Below are 24,178 nucleotides of genomic sequence, written 5' to 3' on the forward strand. Positions count from 1 at the left end.
TCTCTTCTTCAGATTAAAGAGTTCTATGAAAGTCTCCATTTAGTCAAAGTTGTTTTATTGCCTTTGAAAGATGAAAAACAGTAGTTTTCGCAGATGTCGGCCAATATTTTGAAAATTAAAATAGATAGGAAATACTTTCAATTGATGAAATGTTCTTATGATAAGGCATACAAAAGTCTACATTGTTTTTAAGTTTAAAAAAAGATGAAAAGATCCTTATGATCTACTCTTTGTGCACTATCGCTATGTGAACCATTGCTATCACTTGGTGTCTGTCGACACTGTGGCCCTCGTCAGTTATTGCCCTTAACAATTGTTAGCCCACCTGGCCTAAAGGCTGTGTGGGCTATTGTCATCACTCCATGTCCCTCGTCCATCGTCGTCTGTTGTTGTTTGATATTTTTGAACATCTTCTCTGAAACTGCTTGATCAATTAGAATGAAACTTGGCATGGTTGTTTCTTATGGTATCATGCCAAAACTGGTGATATAAAATTTTTGAAACATAAAAAAACATGGCTGCTGTAACTAAAAAAAGAATAAAGGGGTTAAAATACAGTTCTTTGCAAATGACTTGAAAGCCCTTGAATTAAGTAATATTCAGGCTGAGGATAGAAGAGTATTTTTTTTTAACCTTTTACTCTACATTAAATATGATCTTTGGCCTTGATTAACTTTCTAGGCTGGGTTTATTACTTGTAAATACAGAATGTACATAATAATTCATAATTCTCTGACATTTGTGTCCTTAGCAGCAATAAAAATATATAACTATATAGCCACAGGGATGTCATTTATCAAAGTATTTTTTCATATAAGTTTGCTTACAATACGAGTTGAATTGAATCAAATTTCCAACAGAAAACTATTCAAATATTTCTAGAGTCATACTAAAAAAAGAAAAGAAAAAGGAAACAACAGAACTGAGATTTCTGCTAATTCTCTCATCCAGTAATATTGAGGAAAAAAAACACATTATTAAACTAGAGGTAGATAGGAATATGTGTGTTGTTGAATGTCACATTATGTAATCTTTATTTAGTAATGTTGTTTACAGTCATATGGTTATGTTCCTTCCTTTAGTGCAGAAATGTTACCTTCTAAGAACGAATCCTTTTTCATTCTAAATGTATCACTTTCACTATGGTTTATGATACTTTATTGCTGTGAAAATAATTTTACTCTGGCTTTCTTCCAAAAAAACATGGGTCATTGTTGACTAAATCTCGATATAATACATTAAGTTGTAGCTTCAGTGAAAGTGTAATGAAGCAAACATACGTATGCAAAACTGAAGACCTCAGTCTGTATTTGTTTATGTGGTCCATTGCATTCTAAATATTTGCTTATTAGGATAGTTAACCTTTATATATTGTTGTAATTAGGTCAAGACCGATAATAAAATATCTGATAAAGGATTTATGGATCGTAATATAGCTCTACAGAGAAATGATACTATGGTTTATTTGCAGAACTAATTTCGTTCAATATTTCCATTTGTTTTTTTTCATAATATTTTAGTATTTTGGGGTCAGAGTCCTCTAAAGGGTAAGACAAAGCTGAATACTCCAATGTTTGGATATCCATTTTAAGTTGATTGCTGGCACTGTGTATCATAGAAATAAGGTTCTTCCTCTACCATTCTATCTTGCTTCTTTGCTTATTAGTTTCCTATCTGTGTTTTTTGAAAAATGCACACTGTTCATTCATCAGTCCAACAAATCAGTTTTCCACATTTTTTTTCATCATGAATGTAGATATGTACATTGCTTTGCCCTGGCAAATTAAAGATCAAATTTGAATATTGTTCTGGTCCATTGATTTTTTTTCTGAGTTATGGCCTTTGGACTTCAAAATTCATGCAATAACTTAGTTTCATACACTTCTTTTTGTCATGCTTGCAGATATTTGTTTGATATTTGGTACATCACTTAACCTTGGCAAGTTGCAGTTTAAGTTCAAATTTTGTTCCGTTGGTCAGTTGATTTTTTTTGCTGAGTTATGGCCCTTGGACATAGAAAAATAATACAGACTTGAAATTTTCAGCACTTTTTTGTTTACAAATTTTGCATTAAGATTTTATTCTCTTCTCTTCTTTTAGGGGACTGTATTGTTATGCAATTCTCTCAGAATGCTTGTATTTCATTTACTTTCACGAAAGCAAAAAAATGTAGCAATCTTGGACTTAACTGCAATAGAGGTAACTTCATTATGTTCATATTCAGTAGTGGTGACATTACATGACATGTTGGTGCTAGATATATACCTTTGCTGGTGATGCTTCTATTGGTGCTAGATAAGGACCATAGCTGATAGTGCTTCGTGTGTGCTATATATGGGCCTTAGTTGATGGTGTTCCACTGGTGCTTGATATAAACCTAAGCTGAAAGTGTTTCACTGATCATTGATATGAACCTTAGCTAATAGTGCTTCACTTGTACTATATATGGATCTTAGCTGATGGAGCTTCACTTGTGCTTGATATGAACCTAAGCTGAAGGTGTTCCACTGGTGCTTAATATGAACTTATGCTGAAGGTGTTCCACGGGTGCTTGATATGAACCTTAGCTAATAGTGCTTCACTTGTAATATATTGGACCTTAGCTGATGGTGCTTTACTTGTACTACACATGAAACTTAGCTGATGGTGCTCTTTTAGTGCAAGATAAGGACCTTAGCTGATAGTGCTTCACTTGTGACATATGTGGACCTTACCTGATGGTGCTTTACTTGTGCTTGATACAAACCTAAGCTGATGGGGTGCTTGATATGAACCTTTACTGATCGTGATTCACCTGTGCTTGATATAAGCCTTAGATGATGGTGCTTCACTTGTGCTTGATATAAACCTTAGCTTATGGTGCTTCACTTGTGCTTGATATTAACCTTTAGCTGATGGTGCTCAACTGGTGCTTGATATGAACCTTAGCTGGTGGTGTTCCAATCAAATTGTGTTCTCTCGGTGTATATTGCCATTACAGGGCACTTGAGATGTGCACAAGCTTAGTCTTCATTTCAATTGATATTTACTTTGTTTTTTTTTCAATGAGCAAAACACGAACAATACTTGAATGTTTTTATCAACTAAGTAGACTTCTATGTATTGGCTGGATTAGACTTCTATGTATGGGCTGGAATATACTTCTATGTATGGGCTGGAATAGACTTCTATGTATGGGCTGGATTAGACTTCTATGTATGGGCTGGAATAGACTTCTATGTATGGGCTGGAATAGACTTTTATGTATGGGCTGGAATAGACTTCTATGTATGAGCTGGATTAGACTTCCATGTATGGGCTGGATTAAAGTTACACTTTAAAATGAATGGCATGTACTTTTATTCTTCATATGAGTACATTTGTAACTTGAGAATATTACATTCTCTTTAGTGCTTTTATTCAGACTTATATCTGAAAATTAACTTTTTGACATATTTCTCCTATAAAATCTTATTAAAACATGACATTAAAAGGACTAATCCTCAAGTCATGGTTTGAATCTGTTCCCAAGTAGTCACGGATATTAGAGGTGTTTATTCTCACATTATATTTCAGTCAAATTAGAGAAAGACTTTCTCAATTTTCTGGTGTATTTTTGTAGATGTGTCTCATCCAATCATGAGTATTGTAGCAATCCCTGTGTCCAGTGTTTACAAGTACTTATGCAGTGTAAAACAGTAAAGGACCTATTACCTGTGTTAAAAATGTCTAAAATTCAGGCAAGCCAAAGATCTTTTTTCCAATCAAAACAGTTGAATTTTAAGTATAGACATTTACTGGGACTAGCTATTCTAATTAAAAGAAAGAAGGAATTTTATCAACATGACAAGTTTTTCATTCTGTCCAATGTGTACCTTCAAAGCTAACTAAAATAATATACCATGTTAGTGCCAAGTGTGTGTGAATGATTGTATCTAGATATACATTGTAGATAAGCTACATGTATCCGTCTTTCCTTGCCTATAGGAATATGAAGTATATAGACATGAATGTCTTGGCTATGTCTAGTAAGGCTTCCTCATCAGAAATTGGTTTTACTGTAGGGGGTACAGATAGAGATAATCAATCAATTTGTGTATTTAGTAGAATGTTAACCTCTTTGTAACTTTACAAACATGAAAATAAATTGATGAATTAGATTTTTCAAGGATCTGTATACTGTTACTACAGTCAGAGTGTGATTGAAGTGATTAAACTACATAGGTGGTAGGCAGAAATCCAACACACCAAGTATTGTGACTGAGTGGAGTCTTCGTATGGATTCATGGAGTGGAGTCTTGGTATGGCATTAAGGAGTGAATTCTTTATATAATGTCATGGAGTGGAGTGGAGTCCTTGAAGGAACATTTTGATATTGATATATCTGTTGTGCCCTGCTTTAAGCCATTTGATAGAGAAAGGAGCAGATATGGTGAAATGCAACAAATGTACCATCGTATAAACTTACTCAAAAATAGTAAATGCTTACAGCAATCATGGCAGTCTGTATAAGTATACTTACGTCATTCCATTGAGATTTCTTTAGTCAACCCTATAACTCTACATGAGAATGAGTTAAAAAAAAATTTTTAACAACCATTTATCCCTATATCCCCTAAAATACTAGGTGCTTAGGGAAGAAGAAGTGACTACCAATTTTAAAGTCTTTGGTGGATCTAACCCATGACCCCTACACTTGATGTGAGCTTGCTACTATGGAAATTTGGATAAAGCTTCGGGTTGATTAAATGTTCTATGTGCGTTTCTTTTGTTTTAGTTGAGCTGCTGCTTTGAATTCTTGTTAACTTACATTTCAAATATTTTGAATGGTGGGTAGTGTATCAAAGTCCCACAGACCATTTCTTCTACTTTTTGTTCTTGACTAGTTAACAACATCAAGTCTGCCATAATTACTCTATAACAGGTGTGTATTTGTGCCACCAATCTAGTACTCCATGCCAAAACTAAGTGTAATGTATAGAGTGCCATGATTCAATGACTGTATCAGTACTGTTAATGTCATAGCAGTACTGGGTAAAATTCAAGGGTTCTTGCTTCAAGATATGAAATATTTTTGTATGTGTAAATATTTGACCTTGTTTGTAATGGCTCTATTTTGGAGATTTATTGTTGTAGAAATTTTATTTGTTGATGTCTTATTACGTGGGTTGATAATATTGTTGGTTGTTTGGGGCTATAAGAGTCTTATTCCTCATGGGCCTTTGAATGACAACAATTTAGTACAGGAGTTTCTTAATAAATTAGTTCTACTGAAACATGGGGAGTTTGATTTAAGATACCATTATGATTTCAAATTCAAATTAAATTGACGATGTTAATGTAGGACTATGAAGAGAACTGAGGCCTCTTGACAAATGTTTTACTTAAATTTTTGATGTTGTAAATTATGTCCCATTTTAATGTACAAAGTACATATTAACCCTTGTATGTTTTTTTGTTGAGAAAGTTGTGACAGATGGACATACTTTTTCATATGCAGAACCTTATTATTTTACTTTTAACTTTAAAAGTAAAAGTAATGAACACAAAAGAAAGGATATGCAGAGTAGAAATACGGTGAGGATTGGTCTATCTTAATGTCAACTTTGATTATCCAACCAGAAACTGACATTAAAATGTTTTTTTTTTGTGAATGTTACAATGTATTTTTATTTGGATCGCATGTAATGAGTTGTACTGAGCGACTGCATCATTGGTATTCTGTATTAGGCACAGATGTCTTTCTTAACATTAAACCAATATTGATAGTGGTATTTTTATAAGTACAGAATGCTAGCTATTTTACAATGTATAGTAAAATCTGCTTTACGTCAAACCACTAATATTCTATAATGCTTTGTGTATTCTGAGTTCAAAACAGAACCTATCATTTTGAAATTGGGGATTTTTCTAAACTTAACATAGCATTAACTTTAATTTTGAGCCTGTTGTGAAAAAGATGGTAGTCATATGCAAGAGAGACAACCATTCAGCTTTTTTTTTTTTCAAAGCATGGTAGACAGCCATTCAGCTTGTTATTTCAAAGCATGGGCGACAGTCATTCAGCTGGTCAAACTAAAATGAAATATCAATTGTTAATAAAATATAACAGTTAGACCAAGCTCCATATTTAGTAAAAAATGAAAAAATGCACAGATTTGAGTAATTCTGTATCGAAACATAAATACAGACTCATGGATACACAGCCTCAATTCAGGTATTAATTTTTGTTTTCAACCATGAATGCCCTAATTACTTTGTAGTGAACCCAGTTTTCTTCACGTGGAGATTTGTTCTTGTTTTTCACACAGAAAGATTTCATTCATATTGAAGAATTGAATTAAGCAGAGATAAAGAGTACAACCTTTGATTAATCTTACAGTATTTTTTACATACTTAAGTGGAGTTATACAGCTAACAGTCTTTGTATAATACATTTAATGCCTGGGAAGCCATTTGAAGCCATTAAGTCAGCAATTTTATCGCATGTTGAACAATTAAAGTCACACGTGTAAATATACTTATACTAGAGGTGTTTTTCTCATAGTGGCATTTCCTGTATGATGTAACATAAAAGAAGACATTACTGGCACAAATATTAGATTCTTTTCCAAACCATTACATCTTATAAAAGTTGAAATACATACATTGATTATATTTCATTAATTGGTTGACTGAAATTGATCTTTTATTTGTAATTATGAGTAAGATGTCATTCAATTTGACCTGGTCCTCTGGCCGGACTTTTAACATTCAATTTGACCTGGTCCTCTGGCCAGACTTTTAAAGTGCTCTTACTCTCTGGAAAACATATTCTTTCTGGCGATCATTAGTTTATATACTTTCATTTGGAATAAATGCTAAAACTTCATGTTAAGATTTTGGTATAGGGTTGACATTGAAATGGACTCAAGGCAAACATTTGATCTACTTAACATAAAGAAAGTGGAAGTTATGTTCTCACAAGATCAGCAAAAAAGTCATAGTGAACATTGATTCCTAGGTTTAAAGGTAAAGCAAAAGTTGTTAAGTGCATGACACTTTGTATCTTTAATGCCCTTTAACAGTTAGTAATTATTCAGTTTATAACTTTTTTTTATTTTCTTCCATCGTCATTGTATGTAATTACACCACACATTATATTTTTCCAAATTTGGGTGTTTGTTCTAATACAATTAAGATTTGCCCTGATAAACCTGGGTATCAGTTTCACAGAGCAGATAACATAGCATTATAATTATACAGTGATAACATTACCCTCACAAAATATACCTGTGGTAACATATGCAGTTGACTTGAATCAGTTTTATTTTTGTGTGTTAAATTGATGGTTTTTTTGGAATGAAATCTAATGACATACTCTCAGCACCATTCTGAAAGCATCAAGGTTATCATGCTAGAAATATAAGTGTTTATTAACATGTTTTTGTCTGTATGTCTGTTACATGGCATATTTCACTTTTTGTTACAAAGTGTAATAAAGAAAAGAGGTCTGTTTCCCTTGGGAAAGTATATTGACTAGACTTTATAAGATTAGGCAATCAGCTATTAAAACCATGACCTATGGGTTTCTGATATACCCAGAAGTCCTCAGAACTTTTTGTTCTGACTGCCAGTGATTGCTCCATTAGTCAAGCCAAAGTGCCAAATCCAAATGAAACTTTGCCACTCAAATTTGACTGCACTATTCACACGGAAAACTGTTTTGAGGTTTTTGATCCTTTATGATGAAATTACCTTATGTTGCCGGTTCATGTTAGGAACTTCCCTACTATTTCTGAATACTACACAATTATATAGTCCAAATGTTATTTATTTTATATCATTCAATAAATTAATAACCAGTAAATATGTTTCTGGCAATTTTTCAGCTCAATAATATTCTATTTTTTCGGCAAATAAATTCAGATTTAGTCTTCAAATCAACTGAAAATTGAGGGACTCCTTTTTGGCCTTGAAAGATGTTTATTTATAAATTTGCTTTTAGGGAATTTAGCTCTTGCAGTAATGTGCTAAGAAGCATTAAAGCATGTTTCATTTAAATCCGTCAAAATATCTATACTGTCTTTTATATTTTATAATTCACAAACAACAATTGAAGGGCAATGATTTTAAACAAGAAAAATTGACAGATTATATTTCAGAATGATCTGTTGTAATGATTGACATTCTGTTTATATGTATTAGGAAATCGGTTTTAAATAATATGGGAAATGCAAATGTAAATGTATGATTACTGTTTTATTTTAAATTATGTTTTCTTTGAAATTTTGTTTATGCTACAATTTTCACAAGAATCGAAAACCTGCAATGCTAATAATGCTTTGATTTCTTCTTCTGCAGCTATTTGCTGACTTGAAACTAAGATAATTAAGATAATTGAAATTCTTAAGTACTTATTCCAAAAAGGTTTTAAACTGATTCTTAATTTACCTTTTTATTCCAGGTACCAAGTTATTCCTCTGTAAAAATTGTCAAAGGAAACAGTCGCCGTATGGTAAGAAGGGTAGACCATCTACCTCAAAGGAAAGACAAACTGTATGAATGGACACGTGAGAGGTTTGGTAATGTGACCTCATTCTCAGCATTGGAGAGAGGGAACCAACTCACTCTGATGGTTGGACCAGGTATGAAATACATTGTGTACTTTTTGCAAATTATTTAAAAAAACTAAATCTATCCATTTAGTTTAATTTTGATTTTTTTCATTTATCAAAGGGACAATTTGAAGTCATTCGTTGGCAAAACAAAGATGGACATTATCCTTCTTTCAGTGTAAGTTTAGTTTTGTAGTGTTTTTTGTCTGATAAATATTACATATTTCCAAGACTCTGACTATTGGTAAATTTTAGATACTGAAATTACTGTTGGTTGATGTTGGGATGAGCAATCAAGGGAACCAAGATTCTGGTGGAAATCAAAAGAATGTAATCCAGGGACAAAGACCAGACACAAACAACAAAGAACATAAAATAACCAAAATAATATGAACAAAGAAAAGTAAATGAGCAAATCAGACTCCACTAAAAACTGGAGTGTCAAAAATTGACCTCAAATTGATTTGTTATGGACTTATTTGTCGCCATAGTTTAATATTTGATTCTGTTAATTTTATTAGTAACTGAGTAAGAATAATTTTGTAAAAATTGTCATAAATGTACACTGAAGTTTATATGGTTTCACAGTTCTTTTAATATTGTTGTTATAAAAACCAAGTTTATCAAAAAATATTTTCAGAGAATGCCACTATTGCAGGTTAATATACCTATATGCTATACCATAATATTTATTTTGTATTCCATACATCTGTAACAACTTCTTGTATATATTTTGCTTTTGCCTCTTAGTAACAAGATTGAAACCTATTCATTCACATAGTAATTAATAATAAGATAATGGCTTCAATATAATTAGATTGGTAATTGCTTATCCTATAGTGGCATATTTTAAATGGATTTTATTTGAGTAACTTACAATTCACAGAGTAGTTGTAACTTTTAAAAGTTAAAAGGGAATTTGTAAAAAAATAAATATTTCTACAGTATTTTGTTTCCATGACATTTCATTTTACTGTCTAAGGAACCAAAACAAAATTGTGGTGGTATAATTCTATGGTTATGTTACATGTAGCATTTGTAGGGTTTTGAGTTTTTGGATGATATTTCTGGAAAAAAATATATTGATTACTATTTAATTGTACCCTACCACAAAAGATTGGTTGGGTTTTTATACGGGAGTTATGGCCTTAACAGCTTGGGAATTATAGGCCAAAAAGAAGCATTTTCTGTAATGTTGTATAAATTGGTTGCTTATCTTGACCAATATCAACAGGGTTATTTTAAGATTATAAATATTAATCTTATTTGATTTGCTGAATCTCATCCTTTATTAATGTTGTTGGTATTAAGCCCTGTTCCCTACTTGGGTCTGAATGACGTGTTAGGCCCTCAAACTGGTCCCTACTTGGGTCTGAATGACCTGTTAGGCCATCTTTTCAAACTGGTGCCTACTTGGGTTTGAATGACAAAATGAAGTTTTATTAGATATCAACTGAATTGAACTTCTCTGAATTCATTGCTGAATTTAAACCATGTATTGAGATTTTTAATTTTAGTCCTGTTTTCAATTAAGTCAATGATTGAACTTTGTTTTTGATTTCTACTAAAAATTAATTCTGTGAGCTTTTTTATCTGCTGTATTTAATCATTTACAAGTAATTTGGGATATTGCACCATACAAATTCTTGAAGTCATTCTGGGTTAGTATTCTTTGCTGACATTGATGTGTCAAACATTTAATCACAGTCCAATTTCAGAGCTGAATTAAATTAGAATTTGTTACAAGTCTTATGAAACTAACTGTTCAGGGTTTGAACTATGCTGCACCTTGTGATGCATTTTTTTTTTAAAGACAACTGTTAAGTTCTCAACAAAAATAATTTTTTATTCAACAGTGAATCTTTCTGTTATAAGGAATGATTTGAATATTTATCAATAAATACATTGTATAGTTGAAAGTAAATGCCATTTAAGTAGGTAGACCTAGGGTAAGGGACATAACTCTTGTAAATCATAAGAACGTTTCTATTCTGCATATTATATCAATCTCATGTAAGCATCAAAGTAACAAGGATTGATTTCATTCTGTTTCAAATAAAAGCTTGATAGACTTTGGTGAAATTGAATATGTCAACATATCACTGATTTCAAGAGTTATGTCCATTACCCTAGGTCTACCTCCTTAATACAATAAAATATAAATGTGACAAATAAAAATAGGGTTTATGGTAGATGAGAATAATCACTTGAAAATTTTATTTACAGAAAAATCTGCCTCAGAAAAATGTGATCTGGTTGAAGGTGGAGCAAAGAATGTAGATGCCAGTTACGAACAACCCCAGTTACTATCTGGATGTATGATGCATCCGAAGACCACAATTATGGACAGGTCAGTGTATTTCTTGATTCCTTTAAGTGTTCATGTGTTTAATTTGAGGGTGGCAGGGGTAAGTTAATGCTATAATGCAACATTGCATTATTTGGGTTTTTTTGGGGGGTATTGTATAAATATCATGCGGTCTATTGTTTAGTTGAGGTTTGGTTGAGAAACAAGCATAGAATTGATTTTTGAGAGAGGTACATCAGTTTTGGGTACAAAATACTTGGTTTTAAGGTATTTTTAATAAAGCAAAGCTAAATCAAATGAGCCAATTCAAAGACCATATTTATACATGTCCTTTACATTCTACAAAGCTAAATTTAGAAAGGTAATTATCCAGTTTACCTTGTGAAACCATCACATAAAGGTATTTTACATATGTGGAATGGAAGGATGTGGAGTATAAAACACTATAAAATGGGTATAATTTATAATAAGTATCTTGTCTTTATAAACACATAGAATTGATAAATGAGGAAAGAATTTAATATTTGCAATATATATGTGCTAAAAATAGTTGTTTACAATGGAACACTTGATATACAAGAGGGTAACAACTGTATAAATATATTTAGAAGGGATGGAGAACAATAGGTATATCACGGTTTTAGCAAATAATTAGTCAAGTCATTTCCATGAATAATTACTGAACATATGCTTTCAATTCATATCCCAAACAAATCCCAAAGAAGAAAATCAAATGTTCTTTTTGCAAATAAATAGAAGTACAAATAAATTATACATATAAATTATATTTATACTTCATCATACATTCTGCATCTTTCTTAATTCTATTTTATTTCCAAATTGCAAGTGTACCGAATAAAATTGGTGAGAGGTTTATTTATATATAGAAATATTAGAGCGATTATATTTTGAAAATTCATAGACCAACTAGCATAAACAAATCAGTGAACCTTGGCAATTATACGTTGTGTTACTAAGTATCATAACCATTGACCTAGTCATGTACCCACCCCATTTTTAGCTCACCTTGCCAAAGGCCATGTGATGTATTGCCATCACTTGGTGTCGTAGTCTACGTTGTTATCGTTAACAATTTATTGAAACGATTCTCCTCTGACAATACTTGACCAGTTGGAACCACACTTGTTGTGAATGTTCCTTGGGGTATCCTGCATAGAATTGTTGTGGGGATTTTTGATCTGCCAAAAAAACATGGCCACCATTACTGAAAAATAAAATATAGGGGTCAGACAGTAGTTTTTTGCATACATCCCCAAAACCATTAGGTTTAACCAATGTCTGACATGGGTAAAAGTGTTCAGCATTATGAGATCTATCTGTGGTGAAATTTGTGTTTTAATCTCTTAAGCCATGTTGGAGTTATTGCCTTTTTATGATGCTTTTTTGCTATTTTTAACATTATTTCTTTCAAAAATCTTCTCTTTTGACACTACTTGACCAATTGAAACTCAACTTGATATTGGTATGAATGTTTCTTGGGGTATCCTGTATAGAAACGATCTTGGGATTTTTGATCCATCAAAAAACATGTCTGTTGTTGCTAAAAATAGAACATAGAGGGTCAGGCAGTACTTTTTTGCATGTATCTCCAAAATCAATAGGTTTAGCCAAATTCTGACTTGGGGAAAAAGTGTTCAGCATGATGAGGTTTGTCTGTAGTCAAATTTTCACTGTAATCTGTTAAGCCATGTTGGAGTTATTACCATATTTTGATGATTTTTTGCTATTTTTAATGTTATTTCTTTCAAAAATCTTTTCCTTTGACACTCCATGACCAATTGAAACCAAACTTTGAATGAATATTCTTTGGGGTATCCTGCATAGAACTGATATTAGGATGTTTGATCAATCAAAAAACATGGTTGCGGTTACAAAAAATAGAACATAGGGGTCAGACAATAATTTTTTAGCATATATATCTCCAAAACAGTTAGGTTCAGCCAAATTCTGATTAGGGATTCAGAATAATGATATCTATCTGCACTTTTCGTTTTATTATGTTAAGCGATGTTGTAGTTATTACCCTTTTTCAACATTTTTTTGCTATTTTTAATATTATATCTTTCAAAAATCTTCTCTTACACTACCCAACCAATTGGAACCTAAATTGGTATGAATGTTCCTTAGTGCATTTTTCATAGAACTGATGTAGGGATTTTTGATCTGTGGAAAAACATTGTTACTAAAAATAGAACAAAGAGGTCAAAAGTTTTTCTCACATATCTCCCAAACCGTTAGGTTTATCCAAATTTTTTCATGGCTGAAATGACCCTTATTTTAAGGCCTACAAAAGTCTCGAAGGGAAAAATGACAGGTTTTTTTTTTAACAGTTTCAGCCATGGTCTTGAAAGAATAATCAAGGAAACCAAGGTTATAGCAGTTATAAAAAGAATGTAATCCAGGGACAAAGAAATGAAAACTGTGATAGAGAGAATGAAACTTTCAGTTGCTGAAATAATCCTTATGATAAGGCCTACAAAAGTTTGTGGTGATCAAAGTTTTCAGATGACTCCTTGTTAGAGCTATTGCCCTTGAAAGGCAAAACATCATGTTTTTAGTGGTTTTCAGCCAGTACCTTGAAAACTATAATAAATAAAAATAAAAATGTCAGTTGATCTTTATGATAAGTCCTACCAAAGACTTCTTCATGTCAAAATTGTTGACAACTTCTTGTTAGAGTTATTGCCCTTGAAAGGCAAACATTAAACAAGGTGAGCGATTCAGGCTCCTGGGAGCCTCTTGTTTACAGTTGTGCCAGCTAATCAAGAGAACGGAAAAAGGTGATATGAAACCGCAAATGAAACATAAAAACAGTTCTATTTCGAATAAACCTATTGTTTACAACAACTGGAGAGACTTTTGCTTACCTTTAATTTTCTGGTCAGATCTCAATTGTTTATGTTCTCATTTGACCATCTCAACCAAATAATTCATCATATGTTTGTTATTCAACTGAAAAATGATGTGTATGTTAGACTGCATGAATATGTTGGTTGGACAGACAAGGAGAGAATTGATTGTTTGTTTGTTTTGTTTGTTGGGGTTTAACGTCTGAGCAGCAATATTTCAGCTATATTCAGACAATGAACATGAAATTGATGATAAAATGAACATGAAATGATGATGAAATGAAAAAGGGATGGGACACAAGGACAATGGGGTAGACAAATTTTGATTGCCACTGGAAATAGGGAGAGGTGGGTAGGGTCGGGCAATTTAGCCTCCTGTGGCGGAGCCCTATGGTTCCTACTCTGGGAGAATACCACAGTAGGGTTCTTTAACGTGCGAGGAACGTGGCATCTTTCCCAACACGGTGCACCACTATGGTTTGTGGTCAGGTTTTCTGTATTATAGCCTGACAACCCCAGCATGTAACACGCCAGGGTTATCCCATTCCACCACCTGGGGCACACATCCCAGTTGCTCTGTGGACAGAGCGTCCTAGCCCCCGGCTAGGGTTCTGAGCACCATTTAGTCACCTTTTACGACAAGCTTAACGCTGCTGCAGGCCTATTCTTTTAACACCCGGACCTGCACGGGGAGAGAGAATTGAGGATATAAGTTTACTGAATTGCAGTAATAATGAATAAGTTTTTGGAATCCTCTCAGAAATTACTAAAAAAACAAACCATCTTAAACCCTAAAAAAATTTCTTAAAATTATGGAGACTTAACTGAGGTAGTCAACTAGAAGAAAGACTGAGGTAAGCTGTAAATGATCTGCTGGCAGTCAGAAACTGTGAGTTAGTTTACAGGAAGAAAGATTAAGGTTAGCTGTGAGTGATCTCTTTGCAGTCAGAAACTGTGAGGTAGTTAACAATAAGAAATATTATGATAAGCTGTGAGTGATCTGTTTGCAGTCGGAAACTGTGAGCTAGTTAACAGTAAGAAATATAAAGGTAAGCTGCCACTCTTCCATTCAGAAACTGCCATTTTGGGCCGGTATTAATTTTTAAAATTTTGTTTGGTGTGAATATCTAGTTTCTGTTTTTTTTGCACATTAATATCTTGTTTCTGATGCTATCTAATATGTCATATTTGTGCATAATGTAGAAGTACAAGCATAAAAGATATTTACTTTGGAGATATTAATATAGTGTTTCAGTGTTATACTCATTTGAAAATAAAACTATTCCAGTATTATGATCTTATTGTACATTTATTGGACAAACTATCATATTTTATGCCCACACACAGATGTGCATCTGTATCTTATAACTGGAGATCATCACGATCTGTGATAATGAAATGGGATAAAATAGGAATATTTTTATTGATAGAAAGGATTTATGGATTTCCAGGCATTTTATGAACATGTTTAATTGCAATGAAATTAGCTTCATCCCATTGTTCAGTAGTTCCTGGCTCATTGAAAATGTTAATAACAAACAAAAGGACTTCAGTATAAAGTGCCTGTTATATGAATGGCTGTAAAATTAGTAAATTATTTATAGATTTGTTATAAGGAAGTAGAAGCACTGTTCCAGGGCCTCCCACTGTTATTAGTAAATTATTTATAGATTTGTTATAAGGAATTAGAAGCACTGTTCCAGGGTCTCCCACTGTTATTTGACCAGTGTTAATAAATTAATGAAGTGGTTTAACTGATGAATGTAGTGATTTAAAAACTTGTGACACATAAAATATACATGTAATTAATTAGGGGAAAACAGAATTTTTGAGGTATTGGAATATAAATAGCTTTGTATTATACTCGGGATTTAAGTAGGGCTTATGTAGTTAGTGTATTGTTGATTAGATACCAGTTTTGATGTGCATTGTTTTAAAGTATCTATGTCATGATATGTTCAAAGCTCCCTGTTTATTTGAATGATATTGAAATAGTCTAGTGCACAAAGAAGAACCGAAAATGAACTGTTCTTCTAAAAACCTTTCTCAAATTTTCTCCTCTATTATCAGTAACCATGGCTTCATTAATACTGTCTTCGAGGTTTGAGAATAGAATTGAAATGGAAAATAATTCACTACAATTCTTTCTGAATAAAAAAATAATCATAAAAATTTATGAAACTAAGGGAAATCCACTCAAGTTAGTAAATATTTATGTTTGGATTTCTTCATGCTTGTAGAAAGATCTGAAGCTCTCTGTTCAGCGATCTTGAAATCACTATCACCTTGATAAAATAATAATGGACTATCAGGTTACTATGTAAAACCAACTTTTTACCAAAAGTTTAAACTTTTTATCATGTTTAAACCTCCCTTATATAATGTGTATTGATTTGTGTTCTCATGTTACAGCATACTAGTTGACAAATATATTGCATGTTGGTGATGAAGAAAAAATATTTTAAGACCATTATATCCTCCATATTTTAATCCTCTCCATAACAATTGAAGTTTTAAAGAAAAAAATAGGAATTAAGGAGTGATTTCTATAGATTCATTTGCAGCATTAATCCTTTTATCAATCAGAATTGTATCAGAAGATGAAGGGATTAATTTTCCTGACTGTGTCCTTAATATGCACTGTTATACAGTTTTATGAGGGTAGAAGTACAATTCCTTGGTTTTTATCATTTTTGAAGATTCAGGTTGGGGTATTTGATGTTTGTTTAGTCTTTAGTTAGTAAAGTTAATCAAAGTACTTATGTACTGAATCAATTTATCTCAATTGTGGAATTTTTACACTTCAAATAATCATCAAATTGCAAAAATAGGGATAAGATGGTAGTAAAGAAGTGGGATTGACTTCAAACAATCTTAACAAAAACAAAATGTTGTAAATGGTTAATATTCAACTTTTGGAATTCAATTATTCATTTTTATTATGAATGGCATTCGATTTGTCTTTAAAAATCTCACAGTTGCATGTTGCAGTGTAGCATTGCAGAAGTTTGATGTCAGTTTACATGGAACACCTATACAAATATCTCTGACATATTGCATGATTGAACTACACACTGCTAGTTGACGTTTCTGTTTCAAAATTTTTAAGTCAAATTCCAATTCATCAATTTCCATGGTGAAACTGTCTGCCAAATCATTCAAGCTTAAGCTGTAATCATGTACCTCTAGCTACAATAGCATTATCCTATGCCGTTGTCTTAGCAAAGTTTAATAATTTTTTTCTTCTCCCGGCTTCCGATATCACAAGGCGTTAACTGTACTACGATATGTTAAGATTAAGATCAGATCACAATTTGTTTTCAACTTGGCTGCCAGTTTTAATTTTGTTTGATTTAAACATATTTTATTGAAAAATTACACACATTTTGAAAATATAATTTACAATGTACAATTTACGGAAAAAAATCAATAGGATTTTGCAACAAGCTTGTTTAAGCTTTTACTGTAGGCCAAATCTTCTTCATGTTATACCGACATAGTTTATTTGTACAATGTTCAATTAATTACTTATACAATATACTGTGAAAAAAAGGTTGATAAACATTATTTTTCTAATATGATAGAATTAAACTATGTAATGAAAAACAATTTTCAATCAAAGAATTGAAATAAGGTAAAAAAAGATGTTGCAAGATAAATAAAAATATATAAATACTACTTATACAAAAATACAAAAGTACACCAAGAAAAAAAAAGTAAAAGAAAGAAACAAAAAGAAAAAAAAGAGAGTACATGTATTACATTTTTCATATTTGCAAGTCTAATTTGTATTTCTTTAGTTTTTCAATATAAACTTTTGTACAGTAAGAAAAATTTCCTTGTTCTAATAATTGTCAGAATTTTGTGAGCCATATACCAACAAATACTTGTATATAATGACGTTTTTTTTTCTTCCTCTGCTGGTGGATATTAAATAAGAATGTCTTATATGACTGAATATGATAGAAGTTCCCTTTCGAATTGTTGGTCTAATGCAAAGAAAGGCACAATCTTTATAAATGCTACTCTTTTGTTTAAAATTTAGCCAAAAAAGAACAGGAAATAATAGCCTGGCACCCCTTTTCTTTTGCATTCTTCTTGGATTGATGGCTATTTATAGGGTTTTTATTCTCGCTAAACATTGAATGGTTAATTATGTGTCTTAGAATATTTGCATTTATTGGTAACTTGAGTATATCAATAGTGAACGGCTGGTTAAGTCGGCTGGTTAAGTCGTGTAAAAGCATAGAAATGAACAACAGGTACAGTACTGATAAGAGGTCAGATATTTTTGATTGGATCATTGTTAATTCAAACCAAATTAATCAGCATAATTAGTTCTCTTTAAAGGTTGTTTAATGGGTTTGTTTATTGACATTAATGACATGGAATTAAATTGGATATATAAGAAATACCTGGGACATAAATATCTGCATTTGAGCCATAACAGGGTTTGTCTGAACAATTTTCTTGTGGCATTGTAAGATACTAACAGGTTTAACATATTAATAGGCTCTGGGAGTATCAGTTCTGATCTTCAATTGATAAAAAGTTTACAGTTTTTTAATTAGAAGGAAGTGTTAAATTGAAAAGGAAATTTTACCAGCATTTTTATGAACAACTTGGCATATGTTTCCAGAAAAGTAGAGGACACTTGCCCTACCAGTACACCGGGTCCATGTTCCCAGGTTTTAGTGGCGTCTGGGTTGATAACTTACTTTTGTTTCTTAGTATGTGTTATTTTGGTTATTTCATGTTCTTTGTTGTTCGAGTCTTTTTTTCTCTGTTTTCTCTTTATCCTTGGAATGTGTTCTTTTGATTTCTTCACAAATCTTTGTTTCCATGATAATTCCTACACAAGCACTACAAATTTAAGATTGGGTGTAAAATGTAGTTATTTTGAAAAAAAATGTCAGCTGAAAATAATTGTATTAGAAGAGTGGGAATGTTAATGTGTCAGTAACATTTAATATGCTATCTCCCATTAGTGGACTATAATATATTTCAGTGTCTAGTAATTCAGTTCTTCTATACATCTATGTAATCCTAAAGGTATTTAAGGAAAATGTCACAATCTAAACAAGTTAAAGTTTAAATAGTAGACATCCTTTCATGACAAGATAAGAACATCTCCTGTGGTATTTCTATGACTTAAGGTTCTGCTAAAGGAAAATGTCAGTTGTTAATTTCTTTGTTATTACACCATAAAAAGACTTGAAGCTTGGCTAAGAAGTTAATTTTGTTACTATCTTCATATTTTTAATGTTATGTTGATGTGCCACTTATCAAAAATAGTGTAATTATGGGAAAAAATGTAGTTATTTTGAGTATTTAAAAAAAGTAGATCAATAAAGTACACATTTGAATGATACCAAATCGTTACCAGTAACTCCTTAGACCTTTATCTACTGCAAGTTACTTGTAACAAATTTCTGTATTTCACGCCCTTCATGGTAACTTTCACTTTCAAGTTAGCATGGCAGAAGCCACCATTTTTTAAATCTTGGTGGGCAGTGTAAAAAAATCAAATCTTGGGTGATACTGAACCGATCTGGTCAGTGTCGACAACATTTCAACCAAAAAATATTTTTGCGTAACTGTCCCTAAAAAGTATTTATGATGATAGTTGTTTTCATCATGCACAACTAGATCTGTCCAAATCGAAAGTAGATTGATGTATCCCTCTGCTCTAAAATTTATTTTTAATTTTACAATGAAGTTAAGATTATTTTTCTAAATTTTGAACATACTCTTGATTGGAAAAAAATATTTGTCTTGCTTTCTGTCATGTGTATTAATACTATATTGTACAACGTTTCGCTGTCGATTTATTTTACGATGTATGACATCCGGTTACTTGTGAGCTGTTGTTCGATGACGCCAAGGATGTAAACACAGCGACAAAATGTTTGGTTATTTAAAATCGGTGAGTATATGCAGGTATTAATCTAATTTTTATTTACAATTGACTTTGATTTAAACTTTTCGTCAGGTTATCAACACAATCAATTGCGAAAATTCAAAATCTCTTGATCGTTTAAATGTTCAAATGGTTTCATGCCCCATCATCAGCCATATTTACCACGCTTTTTGGGGCAACTAATTTACTTCATTTAAACAATTTTTAAAACTGAACTGTTAAGGTTTCAGTTGTAAATATGTATATAATTTTACTATTAAATGATTAAAAAGTATTTTTATGATTTTCTATGATATTTGTCGTATGGACACATAATGTATTAAGGGCATTTTCTTAAATGTTGTTGTGTATTTAGTACAAAACACCACAAATTAGGCTAAAACTCCTATTTAGGGGATCCCTTAGTGTTTTTTTATCCATTATAGAATAATATGGCATAGGCATTAGCGAGCACCGTGAGCTTTACCATACATGTCCATGTACTGTCTGTGTGAGACTTGTAAAAATAATAAGGACATTAAAAATTTTTGATTTGCAAGTGCAATATTTTTATTCATATTTGAGCAGCAAGCAAAATCAATATTTCTTTTTGAAAATCTGTCTTGTTAATTAATGGGTGAGTTTTTTTTTCAATAAATGAATAACTTGAACAATTTTTCTCCCAAAATTCCAACCCCATAAGCATACCCCCTTTCCCCTCGCCGTCAAAATGGTCAATAACTTTATAGCACTTTGCAATACTTAACATTTTTTATCACTTAAGGGCATCTCTAGCAACATCCATTTCAGTTTTGACCTGTCCGATCAATCTGGCTGTTAAATTAATATAACTGACCCAAATACTACCTTGAACCATCAAGTATCAATGACAAATTGAAGAAATGTCATTGATTTTGAATAGAAGAAGGGATATGGACAAAGACAAGAAAGATGTTGAAATCCATGTAACAGATGCAGATTTGCAAAGTTTTATGCATGGATAATTGGACAAATTAGGTTTCAAATTTCATACCAATCTAAATGAATAGTTATCCAATCTTTTGTTATATTAAGATTTTGTCACATTAAGATAATATTAACAGCTTTTCTTTAGAAACGAGGATGTAAAACTGAAATTTTGGTATAGTGAGTACAACTGAAAGTTTGTAACTTTGGAAAAAAATCAGCAAAGCGGAATGAAATGTAAAATCGATCTTTAACTCATCCAGGTAGACTTACTTACCAAAAATCAGCCCAATATTTGCAAGTGTTCAAAGAAAAAAAGTGTGGAAAACTTAAATTTCCTGTAATTCAAGGGCCATAACTCTGACAAAAATCAGTGAAGTGGAACAAATTCTCTACTTGAACTGAACTCATCAGGGTAGACTCACATACCAAAAACCAGCTCAATACCTGCAAGCATATAATAGAAAAACAGCGTAGAAAACTTAAATTTCAGTTAATTTTTCAATGTTCAAGGGCCATAACTCAGACAATAATCAGCCAAGTGGAACAAAATGTTAATTAGATCTGTAACTCCTCAAGGTTGACTCACATATTAAAACACAGCTCAATATCTGCAAGTGTTAAGAAAAAAATGCGGAAAACTTAATTTTTTTTTCTGCATGGACAACAGACAGAATGCAAATGTAAAGTCTCCTTCGGCTAAAGCCATTAAGGAACTAATAAATATTCTCACTTTTAAAAAGAAAATCATAATTTCCCGTTTTTTTTATTTATATAATGGATTAAAAAAAAACCCACAATATGAGGGATAGTACCCCAAATGGGAGGTTAACCCTTATTTCAGGTCTTGTTCCCAACCTGCAAAATGGCAAACAAGAAGAAAATAGATGAACTAGTGGGATCCAGGGGAGGGTTATGGTGGTGGAAACTCCTTTTCATTGGAAAATTTTGTTACATTTGTGCTTAATGTACTGTAAAATTAGTAAATAACAGCCTAGAAACCATCCTTTTTAATGCCACTGTAACCCTCTCTTTTCAAAATCTCTGGGTCTACAACATTTGATAAATGTAATGTTTGTCCAGCTGTCCCTGGATAAAAAGTCTCTTCTGACAATTATATGTACATGTACATAGTCAATTTGAAAAAAAAAATATGTATACTTTTATTTTTCAGGTTCTATGGAAAAAGTGACAGATCCATACAAATACAAAAAAAAATTATTACCAAGACCTGTTGATGGAGAGAGATTAAGATGTAGACCTTATTTTAGATATTATACATCTTATAGTTACAGAGTGTAAGTTAAATTTACATGTACATGTATATGGAATTGGAAATTACTTTTTGAGTAAATAATATGGAAGTGTCAGATGATACTCACTATATAATTAATTGCTGATAATCACATGACATTTAATAGATCGAAGTAAGTCCCTTGCCTAATTGATTTTTACAAATTTTTTATGGATTTTTTTTTCAATATGTAATAGTTATTTTGAATTATACCTTATTTTCTTAATAATATTTTTTGCAGTTCTTTGGGGTGTAAATGTTAATAATTAATTTTGTAGGAACTGCATATTCATCTACAGAGCTGCATCATGACAGAAATCAGCTTAGAAATTCTGGTTGTGTCAAAAGTCTTAGATAGGATGGAATTTTCTAGAAAACAGTCCAAGGGTTTAACTTTTTTGGGAGAGGGACTTCAGTGTTAAAAAATTAACAATTTAGGCTTGTTGTTATTGATATTGGGGTTTATAGCCCAACCGTTTTTGAATAAAGGGCCTAAAAGGGGCATTAAAAAAGCATTTAATAGAATTCAACTTCAGAACTCCAGTACAAGCATAGGAATGTCTATGATATTGTTCCTTAATATTCTATACAATGGTCAGACTTGGATTGATTTTGGGGATAAAGGTTTGAACTTTTCAGAAATTAGGGGCCAGAAACATGCATTTTCTTGATGTCGAAACAATATCTTGACAATTAGGGAATGAATCTCTTTGAAATTGTATTTCAAGGTGATATATATATATATATACAATGTACCACTAAAGGAAGAGTGGGATTGATTTTTGGGATTTAGACTTGGATCTTGTAGGAATTAGGGGCCTGATACAAGCATTTTCCTTATGTCTTAATAGTAACTTGAATAAAAGTGAATAGGTCTTATACAAGTTTTACTACAAGGTGTCGTACCACGAAAAAAGACGGGATTGATTTTTGTTTTTGTGACTTGAGCCAAGTAAGAATAAGGGGTAACAAATGGGCCATGAAAAAAAAAGTTTTTTTTAATGATTTCTGGACAATAATCTAGTGAAAAGAAATGGATCACTTTGAAATCGTACCACAAGGTGCCATTTTCCACAGGAATTTGGGATTGATTTTTACAGGTTTTTACTGGAACCATTTTGGAATAATGGCAAAAAAGTGACCAAATTGGTTCTGGACAAACTTTTATCCTGAGTCAAATATCTAATCATTTTCAAATTTCGTAGCTGTGTCAAGTTTAAATGTAGTGTCCATACTTGCACCAAATGTTCAGGGTTCAACCTCTGCAGTTATATCAAGCTGCACCCTGCAAAGCATTTTATTTGAGTTTACCTTCAAATTTGTTAAGTAGCTGGCAGCAATACAACTTTAATAGAATTGATTCTATAGTTGAGCATAAAAAGAGGGATAATTTTATTTTGGATATTGGAATTGAATTTTTCTAAAGAGTGATAATGTGTGTTCATGGGGTAAATGTTACCATGCTCACCAAGGTTGTTTGATTCAACCATCTCTCATGGGCCAATTGTGTAAAATTAAGCAGTTTGTTTCAAAATTTTGACCTTAACCCCTTTGTTCTGCCTCCCAAAATGGCATATTGAATGAAAAATCTTACAATATTACTTAAAATCCCAATTGCTTATTTATCCAGAAAAAGTCTTTGATCTGCTAATCAAATCAACAACATTGTCCTTATTTTAAGGGTTGCAAAAAGAAATTTGTTTAGGTAATGTGTTTATTTTTCACATATGTACACATGTACATGTACATTATCATTTCAGCAAACTTTTTTTAACTTGAAAAAATCTATCATGTTTTTTAAAACATTGTAGTAGTTGCTTTAATTAGTTAATTTAATTTTTATTATATGATCCTAATATATTGAATAAGATCCAAATGGCCTTCCATATTTTTCTCACTAAAGAGAAAGTGAAAGTAGCTATAAATAGAATTGAAAGTAATCCCAATATAAATGGCTTCCATTTAAAATCAATTTGAGTAATTTAATCGTTACAATTAAGTAAAGTTTAAGATTTAGAATCCACTGAAAAGGGTAATTTGCACTAGATACATGTTTGATAAATATTTTTGTTTACTTTTTATAGGTAAATATGGACTTACAAAAGATGTGTATTTAATGGCAGTCTGGCACCTTTATATGCAAGATTCAAGGATTACAGTAATGGAAAAATGTTTTTAAATGGCTTAGAAAGCTTGTGCTAAATGAGAGTAACATTTTGGTATATGATATGATGTTATTATGGCATACAATAATAAAATATTGAA

At 31.8% G+C, this 24,178-nt stretch overlaps 1 protein-coding gene and 1 long non-coding RNA gene across 6 annotated transcripts in view; both read left to right on the top strand.

Moving 5' to 3' along the window:
• The window catches only part of LOC148611006 (transforming growth factor beta receptor type 3-like), a 76,052-nt gene that overhangs the window by 32,199 nt on the left and 19,675 nt on the right, over positions 1 to 24,178 (top strand). For 3 of the 5 annotated variants that reach the window (XM_088591033.1, XM_088591036.1, XM_088591034.1), the window contains exons 5-7: positions 8,426 to 8,606; positions 9,217 to 9,234; positions 10,803 to 10,926. In XM_088591033.1, the coding sequence (XP_088447159.1) occupies positions 8,426 to 8,606; positions 9,217 to 9,234; positions 10,803 to 10,926 (323 nt within the window). The remainder of the gene's footprint in view (positions 1 to 8,425; positions 8,607 to 9,216; positions 9,235 to 10,802; positions 10,927 to 24,178) is intronic. The other 2 variants (XM_088591035.1, XM_088591037.1) reach the window with 1 other exon arrangement.
• LOC148611007 (uncharacterized) lies at positions 10,933 to 23,989 on the top strand. The gene is made up of 3 exons (XR_015924037.1): positions 10,933 to 19,680; positions 21,794 to 21,917; positions 22,192 to 23,989. It is a non-coding gene; the product is annotated as an uncharacterized LOC148611007 (long non-coding RNA).

Source organism: Perna viridis, chromosome 7, assembly GCF_037379345.1.
Source record: "Perna viridis isolate PV_CMFRI_1.1 ecotype Kerala chromosome 7, ASM3737934v1, whole genome shotgun sequence".
Classification (NCBI taxonomy): domain Eukaryota; kingdom Metazoa; phylum Mollusca; class Bivalvia; order Mytilida; family Mytilidae; genus Perna; species Perna viridis.